Raw genomic sequence first — 26,221 nt, forward strand, 5'->3', positions numbered from 1 at the left:
TTCAAATACTTATATCTTTCCTTTTCTCCTTTGCTCTTCGTTTCTCTTTTTTTCACAGCTATTTGTAAGGCCTCCACAGACAGCCATTTTGCTTTTTTGCATTTCTTTTCCATGGAGATGGTCTTGATCCCTGTCTCCCCTACAATGTCACGAACCTCCGTCCACAGTTCATTAGGCACTCTATCTATCACATCTAGTCCCTTAAATCTATTTCTCACTTCCAGTGTATAACGATTAGGAATTTGATTTAGGTCATACTTGAATGGTCTAGTGGTTTTCTCTGCTTTCTTCAATTTAAGTCTGAATTTGGCAATATGGAGTTCATGATCTGAGCCACAGTCAGCTCCCGGTCTAGTTTTTGTTGACTGTATAGAGCTTCTCCATCTTTGGCTGCAAAGAATGTAATCAATCTGATTTCGGAGTTGACCATCTGGTGATGTCCATGTGTAGAGTTTTCTCTTGTGTTCTTAGAAGAGGGTGTTTGCTATGACCAGTGTGTTCTCTTGGCAAAACTCTATTAGCCTTTGCCCTGTTTCATGCCGTATTCCAAGGCCAAATTTGCCTGTTACCCCAGGTGTTTCCTGACTTCCTACTTTAGCATTGCAGACCTGTATAATGAAAAGGACATCTTTTTTGGGTGTTAGTTCTAAAAGGCCTTGTAGATCTTCATAGAATTGTTCAGCTTCTTCAGCGTTACTGCTGGAGGTGATGGAATTCCAGTTGAGCTATTTCAAATCCTGGAAGATGATGCTGTGAAAGTGCTGCACTCAATATGCCAGCAAATTTGGAAAACTCAGCAGTGGCCACAGGACTGGAAAAGGTCAGTTTTCATTCCAATCCCAAAGAAAGGCAATGCCAAAGAATGCTCAAACTACCACACAACTGCACTCATCTCACACGCTAGTAATGTAATGCTCAAAATTCTCCAAGCCAGGCTTCAGCAGCATGTGAACCATGAACTTCCAGATGTTCAAGCTGGTTTTAGAAAAGGCAGAAGAACCAGAGATCAAATTGCCAACATGCGCTGGATCATGGAAAAAGCAAGAGAGTTCCAGAAAACCATCTATTTCTGCTTTATTGACTATGCCAAAGCCTTTGACTGTGTGGATCACAATCAACTGTGGAAAAATCTGAAAGAGATGGGAATACCAGACCACCTGACCTGCCTATTGAGAAACCTATATGCAGGTGAGGAAGCAACAGTTAGAACTGGACATGTTCCAGACTGGTTCCAAATAGGAAAAGGAGTACGTCAAGGCTGTATATTGTCACCCTGCTTATTTAACTTATATGCAGAGTACATCATGAGACACGCTGGGCTGGAAGAAGCACAAGCTGGAATCAAGATTAAGTAAGTAAGTAAGTAAAGTCACTCAGTCGTGTCTGACTCTGTAACCCCATGGACTGCAGCCCACTAGGCTCCTCAGTCCATGGGATTCTCCAGGTAAGAATACTGGAGTGGATTGCCATTTCCATCTCCAGGCGATCTTCCCAACCCAGGGATTGAACCTGGGTCTCCCACATCAGAGGCAGACGCTTTAACCTCTGAGCCACCAGGGAAGCCAGGTTGCTCGGAGAAATATCAATAACCTCAGATATGCAGATGACACCACGCTTATGGCAGATATTGAGTTCAGTTCAGTTCAGTCACTCAGTTGTGTCCGACTCTTTGTGACCCCATGAATCGCAGCACGCCAGGCCTCCCTGTCCATCACCAACTCCTGGAGTTTCGTCAGACTCACATCCATCAAGTCAGTGATGCCATCCAGCCATCTCATCCTTGGTCGTCCCCTTCTCCTCCTGCCCCCAGTCCCTCCCAGCATCAGAATCTTTTCCAGTGAGTCAACTCTTCGCATGAGGTGGCCAAGTACTGGAGTTTCAGCTTTAGCTTCATTCCTTCCAAAGAAATTCCAGGCTTGATCTCCTTCAGAATGGACTGGTTGGATCTCCTTCAGAATGGACTGGTTGGATCTCCTTGCAGTCCAAGGGACTCTCAAGAGTCTTCTCCAACACCACAGTTCAAAAGCATCAATTCTTCGGCGCTCAGCTTTCTTCACAGTCCAACTCTCACATCCATACATGACCACTGGAAAAACCATAGCCTTGACTAGATGGACCCTTTGTTGGTAAAGTAATGTCTCTGGTTTTCAACATGCTATCTAGGTTGATCATAACTTTTCTTCCAAGGAGTAAGTGAAGATAGTGAAGAGAAACTAAATAAAAAGCCTCTTGAGGAACGTGAAAGAGGAGATAGTGAAGAGGAACTAAAAAGCCTCTTGAGGAAAGTGAAAGAGGAGAGTGAAAAAGTTGGCTTAAAGCTCAACATTCAGAATACCAAGATCATGGCATCTGGTCCCATCACTTCATGGCAAATAGATGGGGAAACAGGGGAAACAGTGGCTGACTTTATTTTTGGGGGCTCCAAAATCACTGCAGATGGTGATTGAGGGATGAAATTAAAAGATGCTTATTCCTTGGAAGGAAAGTTATGACCAACCTAGACAGCATATTCAGAAGCAGAGACATTACTTTGCGAACAAAGGTCCGTCTACTCAAGGCTATGGTTTTTCCAGTGGTCATGTATGGATGTGAAAGTTGGATCGTGAAGAAAGCTGAGCACCAAAGAATTGATGCTTTTGAACTGTGGTGTTGGAGAAGACTCTTAAGAGTCCCTCGGACTGCAAGGAGATCCAACCAGTCTATTCTAAAGGAGATCAGTCATGGGTGTTCTTTTGAAGGAATGATGCTAAAGCTGAAACTCCAGTACTTTGGCCACCTCATGTGAAGAGTTGACTCATTGGAAAAGACTCTGATGCTGGGAGGGATTGGGGACAGGAGGAGAAGGGGACGACAGAGGATGAGATGGCTGGATGGCATCACCAACTCGATGGACATGAGTTTGGGTGAACTCCGGGTTTTGGTGATGGACAGGCAGGCCTGGCGTGCTACAATTCATGGGGTCGCAAGGAGTCGGACACGACTAAGTGACTGAACTGAACTGAATCAAGAGCTTTCACAGATATCAGTTAAAAGTTATAATGAAAGACAGGAAGTCATTTACAATGACAGCAAAAGATAAAATACTAAAGAACAAACCTACTGAAAAATATGCAAACTTATATGAGAAAAACTTTAAAGCATTCATTAACACCACAAAAGCAGACTTCAACAGCATTAAAGACACACTAGGTTCTAGAAGAATACTTACTGTCATAAAGATGTTAGTTTTCATAAGTTAATAAGATTTTAACCTGATCTGAAAGTAAACAGTGGCTTCCCAGATGGCTCAGTGGTAAAAAATCCACCTGGCAATGTAGGAGACATGGGTTTGATCCCTGGGTCAGGATGATACCCTGGAGGAGGTAATGGCAACACATTGCAGTATTCTTGCCTGGAGAATTCCATGGACAGAGGAGCCTGGTGGGCACAGTCCATGGGATCGCAAAGAGTCAAACACTGAGCACACATGCATATGGAAGTAAATAAGAGAATTTTAAAGCTTATACGAAAGGAAAGGCAAGAGCTGAAAATTTAAAACTACCAAAAGGAAAAGCAATAATGGGTATCCTAGCCTACCACATATAAATCATATGAAGTGTCAAGAAATAAAAAGTGTTGTAATGGCCCATGAGTAGACAGGAATCAATGTTTCTAACAATGAATGAAGAAGCACTAAATGCAGGGATAAAGGCAGCTGGGGAAAAGTATAAAAAAACAGGTCCAGAGTGCATGCTGCTATTAGAAGTCATCTAGAAATATGTGGTCACCTTTGATTAAAACCAAAAATAAAATTTTGGACCTGGAAAGAGTCTTGGATTGACACAAAGCAATACACAGTTAAGGGAATAGAACTAACTTAGTATATCTCATCCCCGGTCCCCAAACATCCTGATGTTGAGAGTGGAAATAAATCAAGATCAGCCAAAATTAGGTGTAAGAATGGTTCCCACAAATCTATACACATGATAAAATGACACACATCTATACACACACATTTAGCAACTGCTGTGGTACTATACTGTAATTATTTTAACATGTAGTCATTTAGGGAAAACTAGGTGGGGAATCTGTGTACTCTCTTTGCAACCTCATGTGAATCAGTAATTATTTCAAAATAAGTTAAAAAAAAAAAAACCAACAACCTCAACAGAAAACAGGTACTAATGCCTGTAGTCTAGCGGTAAGACATATGTAATCATAGTATTTCACATTATAGTCTTAACTACAAAGCTCAAAGATTAAATAGCTTAATGAAGTAAGGAAGAAACAATTTAAAAAAATTTTCTCAGGATTCTTACTTCCAACCCATTTTAAAAACAAACACTCTGACTTAATATGAGCACCCAAAACGATGCTTGAATTTCCAAGTGTTTCCAAATGCTCTCCATTTCACACTAAGAAAAAAAACTTATGTGCTGACAGCTGTCATCAAGTTACAGATTTTTATTTCACCAAGAATACAAGTAAAAGCCAAACTGTTCTTTCCTAATCTTTACTCTTGCCATGTAATCTACTACTGTTTTATCTCAATGAGATGTTTCAGGAAGTAATGAAATAACACCATTAAATGAGATCTAAACACTTTAACACAAGATTTTCTAACACTGTAATTAAAATGGTAACTTATAAAGACTCACCTATATGTGGCTGCTGAGCTGTGGCTAATGCATACTGCTGCTGCTGAGCTGCAGTTAACTGCTGAACTGTTAGTGCATTAGTCCTCTGAAAGAGCTATTAAGAAAAATATTGAATACAGAGATTAGTCTCATAGCATTTCATTTTTGTTTAGAAAGCTAAGAATGGAATATTACAAATACATATTGTAATCACTTTCTCAACTATAAGGACATTTTATTCAATAAAACATTAAAGTGTTTAAAAATACCCCTATTACTTATGTCAACATCTCATAGCACTGCAGGCTATACTACTACTAGCTAAGAGGAACCTTGCTAAAGAAGGAGTATTCTTTACCTGCTGCTGGGAATTGTAGTCAAAAAGGCCTACAGTAGCTCCTGAAGAGTCCATTGGTACCTGATTACCAGGATAGTCAAACTGTAAAGAATCCAGACCAACTTGTTCCATGGCATCCAGATTCTGCGTTTCAGGATTTGAAAATTCTTCAACAAGTGGTTTATTAGTTGTAGGATTAGGAAGAGGCCCCAATCCTTCTGGGGGATTAGTATTGGGGCCCAGGCGCTCAACTACTTCAGTTGGAGAGGCTTGACGACTTCCAGGAGTACGACTATGTAAAGAAAATAGAAATGAGTAAAAGTAACAAGTATGTCAAAAGGTGAAATCAGAAAGAAGGAAAATCATGGAAAACAATGGCAGTAAAACACAAAAGGCAAATTAGGGACCCTAGGTCACTAAACATTGCTCTTTATCACTTTTTTTTTCTGTTTAATCCAGCTTACACTTAAAAGCTGACGTTTCATTTTTTAATGATTATTAGTGACAACTGTCTCCAATTTTAATAGTATAAAGATATAATTCAATTTTACAGATAAGGAAATTGTCCAATATCACGATTTAGGCCTAGGGCACTCAAAACTTTTGTCTCAGCTCACAGACAAAATGAGCAGTAGGTATGAACAGCAGACTACCATGCAACAAATATGAGAAGACTCTAAACCAAAACCTACCCACCATACTCCCATCCTGTCTACCAGCATAGCTGTCCTAACATCTTGCCTAATACTTCAGGGGGGTGGTGGTGGTGGGGGTGGTGCGGAACTGGCCAGAAAGGATCATATGGCCTTCACAACTGAAGGCTGTATAATACAGAATACAAAAGAAAAGGGCAGTGAACCAAGACAGAAAGCTGACTCCTGACTCTAAAACATTATTCTAAGTAAATCATTTCAACATCCAGGTCTCAGTTTCCTTGAGACAGAGGAGGTGACACTGGAGTCCTATAATAACAAAAGCAAAAAGACTATTTGTAAAAACCCTCTATGATCTCTCCAAAAACAATCTTTATCACGCCAAATTGTTTCAGTTTAAATCAAAATAAATAAAAATTTTTATCAAAAGTTAAGCATGCATATCAATGAAAAGTATAATTCTATATACAAAAGAGCAACTTTACCGATTAGTCTTAATTTTCTGAAGAAATTTATTAACACTAAATTTTAAGCACTGCCTCTTCTCTTTTTATCAACATCCTTTACAGTCTAAACTATTTTCACTTTATTTCTGGACATAATTTATCCTTATTAACAGTCTCCTTCCTTCTGTGGAAATAATTTATGTAAGATCTTTTCCTTCACAAGAAGTAAATTTGTTCTGAGGAACTATCATTTCATAGTATATTCAAATATAAGTATGCTAAATAAATGGTAGTAACTATTATTAACCGGTCTTTCAATGTCAATGGTTATCCGTATGTAACTGCCCCACCTTTAGGTACTTTACAATGGAATAAATCTGCTAACATGTACAGAACATTTCACAAAGCAATTGATTAATTACAATAATTGTTTTCCAGATACTTTAGGTTTGTGGACTTACATTTTGTTTCAAAATTAACCACTGTCCTTGCAACATCAGAAGAAATTTCAAACTCCTTTCCCCTTTATCCACAATTAAAATTTTCATGTGAATAATCCAAAGGCTTTTCATTCAGAATATATGGGAAGAAAAAATAAAACTGAAAGGATCTTAATCAGTCCATTGAAAAAAAGAAAGAAGGAAGGTCCAAGAGAGAAGGGGGCGTGTGTGTGTGTGTGTGTGTGTGTGTGTGTGTGTAACCGATCCACTTCACTGTATAGCAGAAACACAACACTGTAAAGCAATTATACTATAACAACAACAACAAAAACCGAAAGCCTGCTATATTTCTTTCATTCCTTTCAGTTCTATTCCAACAGATGATGTATCAGTTAATGTATATAATAATGATGTGCTACCATAGTGACCATATGACCACAGCTATTACTTTGAAATATTTTTATATTGTTGAAGACAATATTGCATCAGAAATACTTTATAAGCAATTTAAAAAACCTACTACAAACTTAACGGAATTAGAATGCTATTGAATGTAAAGTTCATATTAATATGGAGAAATATAGTCTTTCATACAAAACAACTCTAATATAGCAAAAAAAAGTAGAGGATTCAAAAGAAAAAGTCATTATGCTATGAGTGGTGCTATTTTCTTGCTATAGTTAATGGTGTATTAACACTTCAATTATAAATGTATGTTCTACAGGGTTTATAATCAACTCAGTTTTAAATGCATGCCCTTGAAACACAGATTAGGTAATAGCAGAAGAGCAAAATCAGAATAAGGTTCTAAAACAAACTGAGTAGCATTTAATTTATTTCTTGTCAAAAGAGGTTTACTGGTTTTGGATGCTTTTTTGCATTTAGAACAGATTTAAATGGCACTGTTTTTAAGAAGTATTGTTACTCTGTTTTTTGATAATTAAAGGTAATAAACATAAACATGTACCTAACAACTAACTGATATTTCATGGTTCAAAAGATCGCAAAGAAACAACTATTTTCAGGTATAGGCCCCAAAGCATCTGATTACTGAAGTATAAAGTTCAGGATATGGAGAAACAACTCCCTAATATTTAGATGAATGTGCACTGCCTAATCTAAGTCCAAAGGCTAGAACAAAAGAAATACTTGCCATAAAGAGACAACAAAAAATCTACAACTGAACTTAAATTCTGAATTAACACTAATTTTTAGAAGTCTGATATGTTCTTCCTATCCTAATTTCAGGAATATGATTAAGTATCAGCACAAACTCAGAAAAGGGAGATAGGATACAATACAGAGACAGAAGGAAGAGAAAACTCTACAGAAAGGTGCTGAAGAACAAACTCAAGAAGAGTTTGCCAAGAAAAATCACAGATTAAACCTTAAATTCACTAAACTTTAGCAGGGAGAAAACAGTTAAAATTTAGACTACCATATTAGTAGAAAGGTAATAGCAATTTCTAACATTACTTAATGGGATGCATTGTTTTAGAGATTTTTGAAGACTTATCTTTTTTAAAAATGGCACATAATCATTAACTAATAGTCCTTATAAAAAATTTTAAATCTTCCTCCAGATTAATACAAGGTACAAAGGGAAATAAAAAAACCCAAAGTTGGAAAAATACCTAAATCAGTCATATCAGCTAGTAGCAATAATCCCTAAAGAGATATGATTTTCTTCTTGAGAAAGTGAAAATCTTACTTAAAATCTTTGCAATCGGCATCCATTCCATTTGGCAAACCTCTGCCATTTATTTTAGAATCATCATCATCTCCTTGCTTAAGATCTCTGTTTTGGTCCTCCTCAAATGGAGAAGCCTTGCCTTTTTGATCTCCTTTCTCAGGTCCATCTGTTTCAGCATCTCTAGTGCCCTGAGGAAAAAGAGTCTGTTTGATTCTGAATATTTAATAGAACACAAAAAAAGGCACCACAAGGTGACCTAAAACTACACTATAGTGCATGTAAACAATAAAAACATTGAATCTTATTTTAATTTTGTAGTCAACGAATTTATCGAAGGCCAAAAAAATTGAGTACAAACCAGTGATTTATAACAGAAGGGCTAAGGCAACCTTAACTATAGCGGTGCTAGAAAAGCAGTAACACCACAAGTGAAATTAAAACTCTTCTTAATGAAAGATGATTTTGTTTTTTTAACTGTCATATCAAGTACTACCACGAATAAGCAATTTAAATCTTACAAACTTTTTAAATTAATATGATTTTTTTGGTAACATGATTAAGATTATAAATATTCCCAGTGGTTCTACCATTTCGTGTATTTCAAGAAGCGGCCAGGAGAAGAAAACAAGAGCACCAATAGCTATAAAATTACCTTTAATTCTAGGAAGGGCCAGAATAAGAAACTGACTTAAAGACAACCGAATAACCATCTAGCAACTTAAAAACATTTCTTCATTCAAAATACTTACAAAAGTTCCCTTCCTAAATCGAGAATCCAATTTATCAGCAGGAGAAGAACTTAATACATATTCTACCATGCTCACACCAAGGCCTCCACTTTCTGATCGCGGAGACAATATTGCATTTACTTCACTGTTTCCATGAAAACCCTGTCCAGATCTTCTCTGTACCATAATAGGCTGGGACATTGAATGGTCTGTTTGGAAAAAAGAAAACAATTATAAATTTGTACTTCTAAGCTAACCAAAATGTATTCACATCAATTAATATACTAAAGAAAAATCAGCATACTGAATTAATATACTAAAGAAAAATCAGCATATCATTTTGTTTTGAATGTTACTGTAATCTTTATAAAAACATCTTCAATCTGTTTAGACTCACTGCCCTTTGGACATTTCTTGAGAATACAGATTAAGAAAGTCATTTGGTAAAGAGCAGGTAAAAGGCTATCTGAAGAATAATCAAATTCAAAAGTCATTGGCAACAGAAATAATTTGAAGTCTCCACTGCCTTCAAGCCTCTTATTTAAAAGTTCTATTGTCAATTCAGAACAACTCAAACCAAAAAACTTTAGAGATAAAATCTGAAATAAAAATAACTCCTCTTAAACTGATGGAAGCACTTCTCAGGTTTATAGTCATGTATTGGACAGATTCAGAATACATGGCTGTACTGCTATAAACATAGATGACTAAGTTCACTCAAAGCCAGTAATATCACAGAATTTTCTATTCTTGGTGAAAAGACTAAGTATCACTTAGTTTTATTTAAAAAGATTCCTTTTTTAAAAGATTAAAAAAATTTTTTAATTAAAAAAAATCCTTCTAGTCTAAAAGTTTTCCATTTATTTTTAACAAAAAAAATTATCCATCTGGTACAAATACCTTTTCTATGTATTTTGTGATAAAAAAAAAAAGGCAATACCTAAGATCTGAAAGCAAATACAAACATAAAAACATTTGAGGCAAGACTTACCTAGATTTGCAGAAAAAAATTTTGAACCAATATGCTAAGCATTGTGGTATGTAGGTGGAATCTAAGAACACAACAGTCCTTGTACTCTAAGAGATTATAGGTTTAACAGGAAGCGATCATAATAAACAGTAAAAGCACTTCAATAAAAACAATCCAGGATACTATGGGGAAGAGAAAGCGTATACATCACTTTTTCCCAGTCTTAGAGTGAATCCCAAAGGAAGTGATATGAAGGACAGAGAGCAAAAAATAGGCGAAAATGGGGGTGGAAAGCACTCTGGTTAGAGAAACCAGTATGCTCAAAGGCCTAAAAGTGCCAGGAGAACACAATGAAATTAATAATCACAAATAATTCAGTTCAGCTGAGAAGGAAATATGTGTATGGTAAAATCTCCTGTGGTCATGGAAAGAACTGTAGAATGACAATTCTTTTAGGACAAGGAATGTCATTTTCATATTTGTACATGCTTGGCACTCAATAAATGTTTACTTAGTAAACACACTAATCCATCCATTTCTAATTTTCTCATGTCTCCTGGTAAAAACTTATATTCGTCTTCAAAATTTTATCCATACAACAAAAAAAGTTGGGAGAGGGAGTGATACAAGGAATTAACTAAAATTATAAACTTGACACTAAAAAGATATATCAGGAATATATAAATAGTTGCTTAAATGTTTTACTTTTGGTACCAGTTGTCTTCCAAATACAACATACCAGAAATATCTCCCTAACATTCATCTTGAAAGTATCTCTCATTACCATGTTGTGCTCAAGAAGTTTTGCTTTGGAATGCTTTTAAAAATACTTGGTTCTGATAAATAAAGCAATTAACCATTTACCTTTCAAAACAAAAATCAAAACATGCTTATGAACCAAATTTTCAAGCATGTTGTTTTAGCAAAGAAAGTGCCTTTTGTGTAGAAAATGTATCCTGGCCCAAATAACTGAATAACTTAAATTATATAAGTTCAATCTATACAGGTTAATACAAATCTAGAAAAAAAATTCCTTGAAGTCAGGGATCACATATCTCATTTATCTTTGTATTCTCCAAATCTGGCACATTATATTACATATTGGTTGAACGCAAATAAGATTTCCAATAGTTTAGTCTAATTTAGTATTTAGCAAAGTTTTCAATCTGTTTCCATTTTGATTATAAATAGTACTAAAAATTTTCAGCTTCTCCTTTTTAACAATTACCTTTAAGAACAAAATTTAAAACCGTAAAGAACTTAAAAATCTTAATGATTTAAAGAGAAAAAAAGTACCTGGCAATTTACACTCAAATTGGAAAGTTAATTCCAGAAACTTGATTTTATATTACTTTGATCATCTTGTGTACTTTTAGTAAGCTGCTTTTAGTTATAAAGCGGAAACTTATTTGTTAAATACATGTTGAAAGTTTCACATGTACATCTCAAATTTTACTGAGAAACATTTAAAAATATAATCAGTAGTATTTAAAGAGTATAAGTATGCTCTGTAATTTACCAATAAATACTGTCACCCCCATGAGTTATACTCCTTACATTCCAGTTTCTTTTCCCTTAAGAATTTCTTGGACCTCAGTCTTTGTTACCTATGGATATCAAAAACATTCAAAGTCTGCTCCCTTTCTGGGAATTCTATCTTACTATGGGGGTTTATTTTCTTTATGGGTGTGGCTAATATTTAATAAAGCCAGTCTGAGCTGCAGTTAATAGGTCACTATCCATTGATACAATTCAAGCTTAAAAATTCCTATGGTTAAATTGTGTCCTGTATTTTAATGGTAATTCAGAATTTTATAATCAGAGTTTAACCCCAAATAAAACTTAATAAAATCTTACTGTGACAAACATTTCTAATCAATAAGTGGACCATTAAGTATGGCTTACTTTACATAAGAAAATGTGTATTACGAGGACACATGAAATCCTCAAAGATACCACAAAGTTTCTCCACGTATCGTTTGGGGGCAGTAGGGTTTAAAAAAAATTCAAGTATTCAACAAATCCAGAACTCTCACACATACACCAATAACTTACGAGAAGTTCCCCATGCAGTCTCTCTCCATTCATCATCCCCAAGAAATATGCCTTTTTGTCCATCTTTTGTTGAATCATCAGGTTCCCAAAATTTTTTGGTAGGCAAAAGCTATTTGGAAGGAAAAAAATTATTACATTTAAATTTCATCCTAATTACAAAAAGCGAAAACACAGCAGAAACCAAACTTACCATCAATAGGTACAAGTTAGTTTTCAATGCTAACGAAAATTCAAGAGTGTCCTGTTTCCTAATTTGTCTAGTTAATAATAACTCCCCATTTATGCTTGGATACTGGTTCTAGTAACTCTAGACCTGAAAAGTCAACTTCATACCTCTGCATTTTTCAAATGGTTTTACTGTCATGTGGTATTTTTAATGAATTCTTTCAAAAGACTTACTAAATTTCTTAAAACAGATAATACAATAAAAATATTTATACAAATGATTAAAGTTTTCTCTTTACTTCCAAGTACTGCCCTTGGAATATCTCCTATCCTACAGCTTCAATGACAGACAATTCTTCTTACTTAACAATTCAATGGAGGTGAACTTCACAATTCTTCGTATATTCTCAACAGTAGCAATCTACTGATCCTAAAGCAGGAAGCAGGATGGTGGAAGAAATACATTAAGAAGACCTTTAAATACTTTGAGATAATCTCTAAGCCCTGTGTCCAATCCTATGTTGTAACACACACAAGAATATAAAAATTGTGTTGGTATAACCATTTGATGATTAATAAAAATGTACATTTGGTCAATTCCTAATGAGACTTTATTGTGTTCATCCAGGTCTCTCCTGTCTACCCTTCCTGACACTCAGAAGAACCAGACTGAGGATATGTTTGTTTGAAAACAACAGACTGGTTTTCTAAACCATGCATGTGACATTTAAGTAAGCATCTGTAAGACACTCATCCCTCTCAGCCCATAATTATTAGATCCTCATAATTAAGCTTGTATATACTTCTATTGCTACACTTAAAATACTAAATTACCTGTATTTGCCTCCATAAGGGCATGGTGACCTTATCTTCACAGAGCTCACAAATATATAACACCCATAATAAAATGAACTTAGTGAAACTTATATGGGGTCTTAAGAGAGAAGACTGTGTGTGTGTGTGTCAGGGGTTTAAAGTGTGAATGGAAGGTGGGGAGGACATAAGAAGTGATGAACAAAGGCACAACTTGAGAAAATGCATAGTTTGTAGAACAGAGTGTGAGATGGACGAACAGATGTGGGAGCTGATGCTGTGAAAGCTATCTAGGCAGATTATGAGGAACCTCAAAGTTCTAAGAATAATGGATACTCTAGATATTCCTTCCAGAGGCAAGGAAATCATTCAGGAGAATTACAAGAGTCAAGACGACAAGAACTGAAACAGGGCACTGACAGAAAAAACTGAGAAAGTGGATTTCAGAGACATTCAGGACAGTCAATAGGATACAAACAAAAATAAGAGGCTGATTAAAAAGAATAAAACTTTACAATAACAAGGTAAATGATAGTACTACCGACCAAAACAAACACAAAAACAGGAAAAGCAGCTTTTGCGGGGAGCAGGGTGGATTCAATTTGGGTGTATGCCTAATCTATGGATCTTTTGCTAAACTAAATACTGTTAATTTTAAACTTTAACTAAGTTCTCTATTTAAAAAAAAAGAAAAAAACTTTTGCACGTTAAGGTCTTCCTGAGCTGCAAATGATTTATATTTAAAGTACAGACATTTTATTTCTATTATTATTTTAAAGAAATTTTCTTGATGTATTTTGGCCACAACTACGTGGCTTGTGGGATACTACAATCCCAGTTCCCTGACCAGGGACTGAACCCTACCGAGGTCAGATAAGAGCCCTACACACTGGACCACCAGGGAATTCCCTAAGGTATAGGCATTTTAAACAATAATCTATACTAACAAAGATTCCAGTAAAATATAACCTTGGTTGTTCTGATTTTTTAAAAAAATCTCACTATAAAGTTTCATGCAAATATTCAAACAAAATGTTAAAATGATAATATAATACTAAAACACTGCTCTTGATATACTTAAATTATTGAACAATTTATTCACAGTGAAACCCAAGTTAATCCCTTTAAAGTACTGTATAAGTAAGCCATTTCAGGCAGAAGAAAATGGTTCCTGAAAGAATAAGACTTTTATCCTATATTTCATAAAGTGTTTTAATAAAATAAGGGTAACAAGTAATCAAAAATGAAGTCATAATAAGTTAATTAGAAGCATTTATTAGACATAGAAGCAGCTGAAACAAACTAATCTGATCTTGTGAGGTAGTAGAAATAAGAATTTTTTGAGGAGACTATTCCAGTCTTTTGGGGTAAGATTCCATGTAGTGCTGTTAATAGTTCAGAGATCACTGCTTTGACACCCAAACTATAAAACCTAGAGGGGAGTCTACACCAAGGACTTATTCAGTGTGCCTACTTTCTGCCAACCACTGTGCTATGACTATCTCTTCATTTTGCAAGCATTTATAAATTATCATGGACAAACAATTTAGTAGTTAATAAAATTAACACTTCTCCTAACAAAGGCCTTTATCACTGTTCCAGAGACAACTGTGACAATGCAGACACTGATTTCAAATATTTTTAGAGAAACTACTAGCCAAGAATTAAGTTAAAATGCACTAAATATAGGGGAAGGCAATAACGAGAACAGCTTAAAAAAAAAAAAAAATTAAGGGGTACAGTGGTTGGAATAGCAATAAAAATAGTGTTTTGCCCCTGGAGACTCTTTTACTGTAGCAGAAATGGGGAAGCACATTACAGAAAAGGCTAAGAGATCTTGAAGATCTGTAAGATACATTATCCAATACTGCTTCATATTACTTCCCTAATTCTCAAAAGCTCTAAACCAAAGTCAAACAACTTGGTATTTCTTGTTAAGAAAATATTCCCCTGTCCTTCCAACTCAGAAATGATTAGGTGGACATACAGATTCAAATCCCCACTATCCACCATTTCATTAGTTCTTTCTTTAAAGAAGCACTTATGCCTTGCTCTTTTCATCTCCAAAGAAATCAGTCAACACTCTAGCAAACTACTATACTACTTCAAAATAAGTAATAAATAAAATTCTTGCTAGAATTTATGAGTTAAACTTACACTTTAGATTTTTCTAATACAAATTGTCAGGTAAAATCACCAAACCAAAAAAATTAACATAATTCTGAGACTTAAGAGAACTTGAAGGCTCTATGTCTACATTATAGTGTTCATATAACATCCAAACTGGGACAGTTTGAGAAAGAGAGTACTAATAACAATTATGCCATGAAAACATGTATTTGGACTGTCTGAACAAATCAGGATATAAGGTGACTCTATTCACAATGGAAGTTAATAAAAGGTACAGATGCTAACAATTAGGCATGTAGAAAACAAAAGCCACAAGGGAGTTCTCTAGAACTGCAGAATGGTGCTTTTCCAGACTTTAGCCCTCTCTATTAATAAAAGATACGATACTTAATGTTTTCAAATCACAGTACTCTCAAATCTTTTACATTCTCAATACCCTTTAATATCACAGCAAATATTACTAGATGTCATCACTTCCAATGGGAAGCAGTACTGTAAACAGTCAAGGCACTCGAGAGTTCAACCTGTTGTTCAAGCATTATTACATTGTATTGGGCCAGATAATTAACTCAGCCTCAGTTTCTTCATCTGAAAAGTAAGGATAATAATAAAGCTACTGTTTTAGAGTTTCTATGAGGTTAGAATACAAGAACATTAATATACTATTTAGAACAGCATTGAGCATATGCCAAAATAAGTAGTAAATATCTTCACGACCATAAGTATGAATCTTAATATTACCAAACATGAATAACATGCTGTCCAGTAACATTTAACTGGCTGATTATTTTAAATGATTATAATAACATTCATTACAAATATCTTGTCTATAGCTGTTTGCCTTCTTTTAGTTTGAGTATCCTAGGGGGACCATGAAACTACATTTATAAAAAACAGTTGCCTAATAGTTATATTTTGCATAAGGACACAGAATCAGAGGTTAAGTAAACTGTCCAGGATTACATATAATATTACATACATGTACAGCTAGTTGGGCAGCATTAGGAGTTGAATCCATAACTGCTTAATTACAAAGCCCATATTCTTTACACTTAACTACCACAGAAGATGTTTCTTTCCAATAATAGTCTAATTTATCAGTATTTCTAAAAATATCCAGTTATTAGGCCACAATAACCATAATGAAAAAAATAAAAGCTTAAGGTATTATGATGATATTCAGACCATATAATGTAGGTATTCATTAGAGTGGATAAAGTTTGAGACAGAATGGCTAAGATAGAAATTTACAGACATAACTATAATCAGCTGGTTTCCACTCCAGTTATCCCTAACATCTCAGATCAGAGCATTTGAGAGATATATGTGACTCATACAAATACTATTTTTATTATTACCTTCAAAGAGTCAATCTTTCTCAAGGTCATATAGCATTAGTGATAGACCTGAGAGAAAACAGCAGTCTCCTTCATCTTCTCTCCGCTATGTTTTCCACTTCACCATACTACCTGGGATCTTATTACTACACAAATTTTCTTTAATGTTTTCTTTAAATATTACTGTGTCAGAAAAGAAAGAAGTTTTGCCATACTAAGTTATGAAATACTCCACAAAAACACATTAACTCAATGATTTAAAGTTAAATTTTGGGTTCCCTAAAGAATTTCAGGCAGGAGCCTCTTTTTCTTATTTAAAAGCGTATGTATATATAGGCACCCACACACTGAATTCCTGTTAACTTTTATATATAAAAATAAGTAGGTATGTGCCTCACTTTCACTTTTCACCTTCCTGCACTGGAGAAGGAAATGGCAACCCACTCCAGTGTTCTTGCCTGGAGAATCCCAGGGACGGGGAGCCTGGTGGGCTGCCATCTATGAGGTCGCACAGAGTCAGACACAACTGAAGTGACTTAGCAGTAGCAGCAGCAGTATAGTTTTAAAACAACATACTAATGAAAATGAGTTCAACCTCCTATGGGTTAGCTTTGCTCTTTTTAAGCCATGTGACATAATACAAATTGGGCCTTCTGGCAGAAATGTGCTATGGAAAAAATTGGAAAGGATGAGTTTATGAATGGATGATTACAAATCTATTCCTATTTTGGATAAACAACCAGAAGAAACTGACCTTCTGATGATGAGTCAGTAAAAGCTATCATGATCTACATAACCCAATACATTTGGAAATAACCCTATGTGCAATGCAGTGCTTTGTGCATTAGATTTACAACTTAAGACATAATAAATAAGTAAAGCTTTATTTAAAAAAAAAAGTCAAGATAGGGCAATATATTAGAAAAGGATTTTGCATTGAAAAAATAAATAAGCAATTCTAAAAAACTCAAGCCTGCTTTTAGTTTATTAAAATGAATAAATTCTGGGATAAAACAACAAGCCTCACCTGTCAGGAAAGGAGAAGACTGGTGAGAGAGAGACAGGCAAAGAAGGAAATCCCAGAAGGTTCCCTGCTGCCTGTGAGATGAGGAAAGATAGAGAGGCTTGTGGGAGAGGGAACCCAGAGACAGAAACCTCAAAAGGTTTCTCACTATCTCTTAGAGTAACAGAATTAGCTGGTAAACTGTTAAGAAAAAAACTTAATTAGTGAATAACAGCTTATTTAAAAAAATACATTTTTACTAGTTGGACGCAGAAGCATGACCTTCTAACTACCTGTCAAAAAACCAGACAGCCTAACCCTAACCACTTTTACTCTGTATATCTGACATTTCCACTAAGAAAAGCCTGGATTTAAGCTTTAGGTCATTTAAAAACCCAGCCTCTTTTTCCCAGAAACCTCAAATACCCCTCCACTTACCCCCCAAACAACTGAACTCTCTGTACTACTTCTGATCATGACACCCTTTTTAAAACTGCAAAGATGTCTTTGGGTTTATCAACTACTATTTAGAAAGGGAGGAAAACAGTCAAGTTGTAAATACATACTCAATGTAGATCTGGAAAGTAAAGTGTTGTGGGGTCTAAACAGAATTAAGGTAAGGGTGTGACTATATTTGGTATTAAAAAAAAGTTCAAGTCTGTTACAGACTAGGCTGACACACTGTTCAAACTTGCTTTTAAGATATGTTATCCTACTTTCTGAAGACCAAAGAAAACAAGTAACAAGGAAAGAAACAAAAGCCCTTTGAACTGTTTCTTTCCGTTCACTCAGAGTGTAAACAAGGCCTAAGCAGCCACTGCACTGCAGTGAGGCTACAAGGTCTATTTTTAACTAAAAAATTATTTCCTCTCTCAGATTTTCTTAGGGCCCAGAGTTTTACCTTAAGCACTGGACTAACAAGTTTACTTTGGCAATACTTATGCTTAAGCACCTTAACTCACCCTTAAATCAGTCCTCTGAAAATGACAAACTCTTTGGAAAACGCTGTTCTGAAGAAGGGGAGGGTTAGCTAGCTGCAGGGTGCCCTCTTGTGGCCCAGAGGAGTGACTGGACTCTTTTTCTGCATCTGAAGAGCACAGCATTAGATGGAGTGAGTCTCATGAAGGTCTACCAAAGTAAAATAATCTCCAGGAGCAAGCAGTTAATTACACATCTTAGGTCTGTTCATGGTTATTTTCTAGTATCAAAGTCCACACTACGTTAGTACTACAGAACATGACAAATCAAAAATGTGACAAGAGTTTTCATAATCAATTAAAGATTTCTAAATATTCATTTAGGTATATGGAAAACTAAGTATTTTTGACGCCTTAAATTATGTAATGATGAGGTTAAATGGGATGCCCCAATGAAAATCATAAAACAGGACTGATAAAATCCAAAGTACTAGGAGTGCTCACTGTGTGCCAGTCATTCAAAGCTAACAATCTACAGAGAAGACTAATATAAAATGAATAAACTGTAACCAGTATTATAATAAAAGTATGTATAAAGATCCATGAGAAGTCAGATGAAGTAATTAACTTTAACTGCAAACAGCAAACAGATAAAGAGCCTTTTTTCAGTAGAGTCCTGCAGAGGATTAGAAGTTTATTAAGCAAACAATGAACAAGGAGAAATTTTTGTGAGAGAATAGTGAACAATTAAGTGTGACTAAAGCAAACATAGCATACATATATAAAACAGCAGGACAAAGATCAAGCAGAGCTCTTTTCTGATCAAAGTTATTACGGTCCATTACTAAAATATGACATTATCTAACCAGGTCAATCAAATCAACTAGACACAATAATCCCACTAACATTACTGCTAAAAGTTAAAAAAAAAAGGCTGAGATTTCCACAACTATAGATTTTAAAAGCCCACATCATTTGGAAGATAATCGCCACTATTTTCAAAAGATTTACAGTTAATAAACAAGTTTCGATGGCTCAAAAACTCAAAGTGAGATACACATCCTTAGTATTCATAAATATTTACCTCTCCCATTCCCCGAGATTCTAATGCAAGAGCTTGAAAATCATGATTCATTTCATCCACAGATCAAACCTGTTGAATAACAAAAACAAAATTAGAAAAAAAAAATCTTAGACTGCATTAACTATTTTTATATTATATTCTGCTATTACTGATGTTACAGGATGAGCTGAGATGGACAAGAATACGCTTCTCTATAAAGACAGGTTTTCCTAAATAGAGCACCATAGCAATCAACACTAAAATCTGTGGGAAAACCAGGAGGTTCAAGGGTTCTTGGATTATTCTGGGTGCCAAAAGAAATCACTACTAGTTTCTTAAGCAAAGGAATACATGGGAAGTAAAGAACAGAAAAAGTGAGCTCAAGTACTACAATACAGTTATCTTTTTTGTGTGTGGCTGTGCCATGAGGCATGTGGGATCTTAGTTTCCAGATCAGGGATTGAACCCTGAGCCCCTGCAGTGGAAGCAGAGTCTTAACCAGCCCAGAATCTTCCCTGCACCATCAGGGAAGTCCCAACAGTTATCTTCTTTTTTAAAAAATGTTGTAGTTCCTATTAAAAAAATTATTACTTTGTACTACTTTTATCAGTTTTCAAAATTTCTCAGAATTTTATTATTTATAGATCTTATACCAATGATAAAAAATTAATCAGCTTTGATGTTTTTTTAATATTCAAAAGTTCCCTTAAAAACAATTCCTTTCCCTACAAGTAGCAAAACAGCATGGAAATGGCACAAAAATAAAAACAGGATGAATGGAACAGAATAAAGAGCCCAGAAATAAATTAATGCACTTATAGCCAATTAATCTTCAACAAAGGAGGCAAGAGTATACAATGGAAAGAAGACAGTCTCTTTAACAAGCTGGGAAAACTGGACAGTTAGTTACACATGAAACAATGAGGTTAGAATATTATCTCACATCACATAAAAAATGAGCTAAAAATGGATTAAAGACCTAAATGTAAGACTTGAAACCATAAAACTCTTGGAAGAGAACATTGGCAGAACACTCTGACATAAATCACAGCAGTATTTTTTCAATCTGTCTCCTAAGACAAAATAAAAGCAGAAATAAACAAATGGGATCTAATTTAAAGCTTTTTGTACGGGAAAATCGACAAACTGAAAAGACAACCAATAGAATGGGAGAAAAATATTTGCAAATAATATGACTGACAAGGGGTTAATACCCAAAACAAACAGCTCATAAACCACACATAAAAAACACCAAAACTCACCCCCTGCAAAAAAAAAAAAAGAAACCTACACCTCAAATCAAATAATGGGCAGAAGACCTGAACAGACATTTTTCCAAAGAAGAAATACAGATGGTTAACAGGCACATGAAGAGATTCTCAATACCACCAATTATTAGAAAAATGCAAATCAAAATGAGATATCACCTCACAATTATCAGAATGGCTGTCATCAAAAAATCTCCAAAAAACAAATGTTGGAGAGGATATGGAGAAAAGGGAAGCTTTGTACACTGTTGGTGGAAACGTAAACTGGTACAGCTGCCACTAGGGAAAACAGTATGTTGGTTCCTCAAAACACTAAAAATAGAACCACCATATGATCCAGCAATTCCACTCCTGGGTATCTAACTAGAAAATACTAATTTGAAAAGATACAGGTATCCCAATGTTCACAGAAGCACTATTTACAACAGCCAAAACATGGAAGCAACCCAAATGCCTATCAACACATAAATGGATTAAAAACATGTGGTGTTCAGACACAATGGAATATTACTCAATCATAAAAAGAACAAAATTCTGCCATTTGCAGCAATGTAGATGAACCTGAGAGTATTATGCTTAGTGAAATAAGTCACAGAAAGTATTGCATGATATCACTTATATGTGAAATTAAAAAAATAATACAAATGAATATATATGCAAAGCAGAAACAAGCTCACAGATACAAACTATTGGTTTCCAAAGGAAAGGGGGGGATGCAAATTAGGGGTGTAAGATTAAGAGATACAAACTACTATGTATAAAATAGATAAGCAACAAGGATATACTGTACAGCACAGGCAATTAGTCATTATTTTGTAATAATTTTCAATGGAGTATAATTTATAAAAATAATCACTATGCTGTACACCTGAAACTAATAATGTAAATCAATCATAATTTAAAACAATAACTCTTCTCCCTTCTCCTCAAACTAAAACTACAGCATATTTTTCTTTTTCCATTTCTAACAGTTTAAACTGCTTTTTACCATTCATGTGACAATGTGTTCTTAAGTCATAGTCTCTTTGCCTCCTAATGTTAAGTACCGCTGGAGAAAACGATTCAAAACTGAAGCCACTACAAATTCACAGCCTTCCAACTTTGGAGCCTTACAACGTAATCCTATTTAGTATTTTTCCCAGTCAGTTCTCTCTCTTTATAATTCCATTGTATTTGATATTACAGTGCACTTCCTCTCCTTACAAGATAAGGCTGTTCTGATGTTAGGCATTCTCTTACAATTCTTTTCACTTCCTTACGTGTCTAGTTACTTCTTCTCAGGCTTCTTCACAAACTCCTATTTGTCTACTCAACTCAAAAATGTCAGTGTTTCTCAAAATTCTATTCTTTAGCCCAAGCAATCTCATCCACTCTAAGTGCTTTGATACTTAAATGATATATGCACAGGACTTCACTCCCAGTTTGTATTTATAAACCAAATCACTCTCCTCTTCAGCATTTCCAAGTATTTCCTTTCTTCCATTCCCTGGAGGTACCATAGGAAATTCCAATCTTACTCTTCCGTATTCTGCACTTATAAATTAATTATTTCCTTTCTTACACCAATATCTAATCACTAAAGTCAACCTCCTTATTTAAATCTAATTTTCAGTTGTCTGGTTGGTCAGACCACCACCATCTCTTGCAATAGTCTATCTTCCCACCCTACAATCTAATCTCCAAAATGTGATAAGCTACCATTTTTCTAAATTGTACTCTGACCATATGAATCTCATATTTTAATCCTTAACTTCTCCTTAATGTGGCTTAAAAGGAGAGAGAACTGGATTCAAATTATAGTTCTGAGAGGTAGTAGTTCTGTAACTCTAAACAACGAACCTAAATTATTTTTTCTCAATTTCTGCATGGAAAAATAGCAGCAGCAGCTTCCACAAAGCACGCTGTGAAAAGTTAATTAGGTAACATAAAACAAAAGTCTGGTTATGTAAGCATTCAAAAGTTAGCTATTAGTTAATTCTTCAATTGTTTCATCAAATGGTACGTGAACAACGGAATGCCCATATGCAAAAATATGAACTTCAACACACACCATGATATAAAAATTAACTCAAAATGGATCATACACCTAAATGCAACACTTAACATTATCAAACTTCTAGGAAAACAGCAAAGCTGTGTGACCCTGCATTTGGTAGTGAGTTTTTAGATCAATATCAAAAGCAGAGTCCACAAAAGAAAAGGCTATGTCTAAAAACTTGACGTCAGCAATAAAAAAAAAGTTCTACAAAAGACAGTGATAAAGAGAAAGAAAAAACAAACTACAGATAGGAGGAAAATATCTGCAAATCATGTCAGATACAGGATTTGTGTCCAAGATATACTTAAAACTCTTTAAGAGAAATAAGAGAACAACCCAATTAAAAAATGGGCAGATCTAAACAGGTATTACATCAAAGAAGATACATGGAAGATATATGGATAGCAAATAAGCCATCCTTTTTTCTTAACGTGCTAGAAGAGCTGGATTCATTAACAGTTCTTAGAAAGTGATAACTTTATTCATCCTTCCATTAATAAGCTTTTACTGGGGATATTCAATGTGCAAGATTTTATAGAGAAAAGAATGAATTAAAATATGGTCACTGTCCTCAAAGAATTTACATCAGTCACAGTTTCTGGTAATTGAAAGAGTAGCTCCTATCAGACCAAACCCTCCTGCTTTTAACTCTGGACAAAATGGGCTTTCCTGGTGGCAGTGGTAAAGAAGCCACTTGCCAATGCAGGAGACATGGGTTCAACCTCTGGGTCAGAAATCTGGAAAAGGAAAGGGTAATCCACTCCAGTGTTCTTGCCTGGGAAATCCCACAGACAGAGGAGCCTGGCAGGCTATACTCCATGGGGTCACAAGACTTGGACGCGACTTAGTAAATAAACAACAACTGAAAAAAATATAAAAACAAATTGAAGGCAATGGAAAATAACAAACTGGAGGATAGTCTAGAACTGAATTTTGTGCATAAATTCAACTCAGATGTTTAAGCAATCCCTGGACTGCATTTGTGTGGGGCTGCCCACACAAGCAGCCCAATTATGGATAAAAGGACTAAGGAGAAACGTCTGTTGCTGATGTCCACAGAAGTTATGGAAATTTGGGGTTTGAGTTCCATGAGAACAAAAAAAATCATAAAGACTAAAACACAATCCAAAATCACTAGACACCTAAAAAAACAGGAATGTGTGACCTTGACTAAGGAAAAAGTCAACTAATAAAAGACCAACCCCAAGATGACCTAGAGGTTAGAATTAGCAAAGATCTTAAAATAACTATTATAACTGTGCTCAAAGATGAAAGGAAAAACACACTAATAAATGAGAAAATAAATTCCAGCATAAAGAAAAAAGCAAAACTATAAACAATCAAATGGACCTTCTAAAACTGAAAAGTATCTTTTAAAAATTTCACTGGATGCACTTAACAGTTGCTGTTGTTCAGTTGCTAAGTTGTGTCCAACTCTGTGTGACCCCATAGACTGTAGCACACCAGGCTTCCCTGTCCTGCACTATCTCCCACAGTTTGCTTAAACTCAGGTCCATTAAGTTGGTGATGCTATTCAACCATGCTATCCATCTCATCTTCTGTCACCCCCTTCTCCTGCTGCCCTCAACCGTTCACAGCATCAGGGTCTTTTCCAGTGAGTCAGTTCTTCATATCAGGTGGCTAAAGAACTGGAGCTTCAGCATCAGTCCTTCCAGTGAATATTCAGGGTTGATTTCCTTTAGGACTGATAGTTGATCACTTAATAGTAAGTTGAAAATAAAAAGTGAATTTGAACACAGATCAATAGTGATTTCCAATCTGACAAGAAGGGGGGAAAAAAGGAAAGAGAAACAATTAATGAAGTGGAAAAATTATTTGAAGAAATAATGGCCAGAAATCCCCTCATATATGATGAAAGCAAAATTTACAGATTCACGATGTTCAATGAACTCCACGCAAAATAAATAGGAAAAATAAAAACAAAACCTGGCCCCTATGCACTGAAAAGTAATGAACAAAGAGAAAATCCTGAAGGCAGACAGAGAAAAAAATTACAAAATGGGGAAAAATGATGAATGACCACTGATTTCACACTAGAAGCAATGGGAACCAGAATAAAAAGGATCAGACTTTAGAGAGCTGAAAGAAGAAAAAATGCTAACCTAGAATTTTTCTCTGGTGAAAATATCCTTTAATAAAGGCTAAAAGACATTTATAGATAAAAAGGAAAAAAACTGCTAAACAGATTTCCACCTCAGAAAGTCCTTTAAAAATTCTTAAGCTAAAGGGAAAGGATATCAGATGGAAATTCAGATCATCAGGAAGGAAGAGCACCAGAAATGCTAAGTACGTGCGTAAGTACAGAGGACTATTTTTTTCCTCTTTATCTCTTCAAAATATATATCCCCACTTAAGGCAAAAATTTCATTATGGGTTTGATAACATAATAGTTAGATGAACTATTTACACACACACCCAATACCTAACTATAATAAATATCTCTAGCCACACCATCATGACACGGATTTAAAACAGAAGTTCAAGATCAAAGCACTCTTTTATCACCCAACTTCTACAGCTGGCCCTCAATACCCATCCACATCTGCATGTTTCACCAACCAGGGATCCAAAGTATGAAAAAAATTCCAGAGTTTCCAAAATCAAATTCCCTGAGGGCTGGCACCTATTTACATAACATTGACATTGTAACCGATATTGTAAGTAATCTAGAGATGATTTAAAGTACACTCCAGTGTGCACAAAGATTATATGCAAATACCACACCACTTTGCATAAGCAACTTGAGCATCTTCAGATGTTGGTATTGGGCTGGGGAGGCCCCTGGAACAATGCCCTGCAGATACTGATGAACAACTGAACATTCATAAATATATCTTGGAGGGACCCCAATTATATGATAAGTAAAGGGACTCTTGGACCATATTGTGTCCTACATTTCTGTCATGCAATCAAAGTTCTACATCTAACCGTGAACAATTCACTCTAATGTCTAGTATGGCCTGCTCAAATCATCTTTGACTTCCATTGTTTCTTTAAAATTTCTTAAATTGGGGAAGGGTCCATTTTATTTTTTTGCAGTGTTTCTTAAGAACTCCATACAGCCCTAAACTCAGTGTCCTTTATAATCTGTTTTATATTTGTGATTTTACTTTCTCCTATACCATGTATGTTACAGACTTTGTATTTTCAGATCTCCCATCCCATTACAGCCTCAACTTCTTCCAAGCATTAACTGTTTCCCAAACCTAATGGCCAATCATCTGAAAGCTTCGGGATACTGCTAACATACTATCAGGAATCAAGTATTTTCAATCACCTTAAAGAGGTGTTCTAATTTCTTAGAAATGCTTCCATTTAAATCCCACCAACTTGACAATGCAGCCATATAACTCTGACTACATAATTTATGAACATACATTAAATGATATTAAGCCCTGAAGTCTGGGCTCAATACATAAATACCATACCAGTTGCAGGTATTTAAAAAAAAAAAAACACTTCCATGTGACATCTTACTTATCTGTATCCTCTGAGAACAGACTGTCCTTATTAAGATTAATTATTCCG

General features: G+C 35.2%; 1 protein-coding gene and 1 non-coding gene across 4 annotated transcripts in view; both read right to left on the bottom strand.

Annotated features, from left to right (window-relative positions):
• Nucleotides 1-26,221, bottom strand: part of PUM2 (pumilio RNA binding family member 2) — a 121,686-nt gene that overhangs the window by 76,480 nt on the left and 18,985 nt on the right. For 2 of the 3 annotated variants that reach the window (XM_068977923.1, XM_068977914.1), the window contains exons 1-7: nt 19,388-19,444; nt 18,078-18,080; nt 11,939-12,047; nt 8,935-9,122; nt 8,204-8,373; nt 4,975-5,245; nt 4,638-4,731 (exon numbers count right to left, since the gene is read on the bottom strand). In XM_068977923.1, coding sequence (XP_068834024.1) covers nt 4,638-4,731; nt 4,975-5,245; nt 8,204-8,373; nt 8,935-9,122; nt 11,939-12,047; nt 18,078-18,080; nt 19,388-19,438 — 886 coding nt within the window. In that variant the 5' untranslated portion in view covers nt 19,439-19,444. Of the gene's footprint in view, nt 1-4,637; nt 4,732-4,974; nt 5,246-8,203; nt 8,374-8,934; nt 9,123-11,938; nt 12,048-18,077; nt 18,081-19,387; nt 19,457-26,221 lie in introns of those variants that run through there. The other variant, XM_068977905.1, reaches the window with a different exon arrangement.
• On the bottom strand, nt 1,489-1,560 carry TRNAQ-CUG (transfer RNA glutamine (anticodon CUG)). The gene has a single exon. It is a non-coding gene; the product is annotated as a tRNA-Gln (tRNA).

Source organism: Capricornis sumatraensis, chromosome 1 (genome assembly GCF_032405125.1).
Source record: "Capricornis sumatraensis isolate serow.1 chromosome 1, serow.2, whole genome shotgun sequence".
Classification (NCBI taxonomy): Eukaryota; Metazoa; Chordata; class Mammalia; order Artiodactyla; family Bovidae; genus Capricornis; species Capricornis sumatraensis.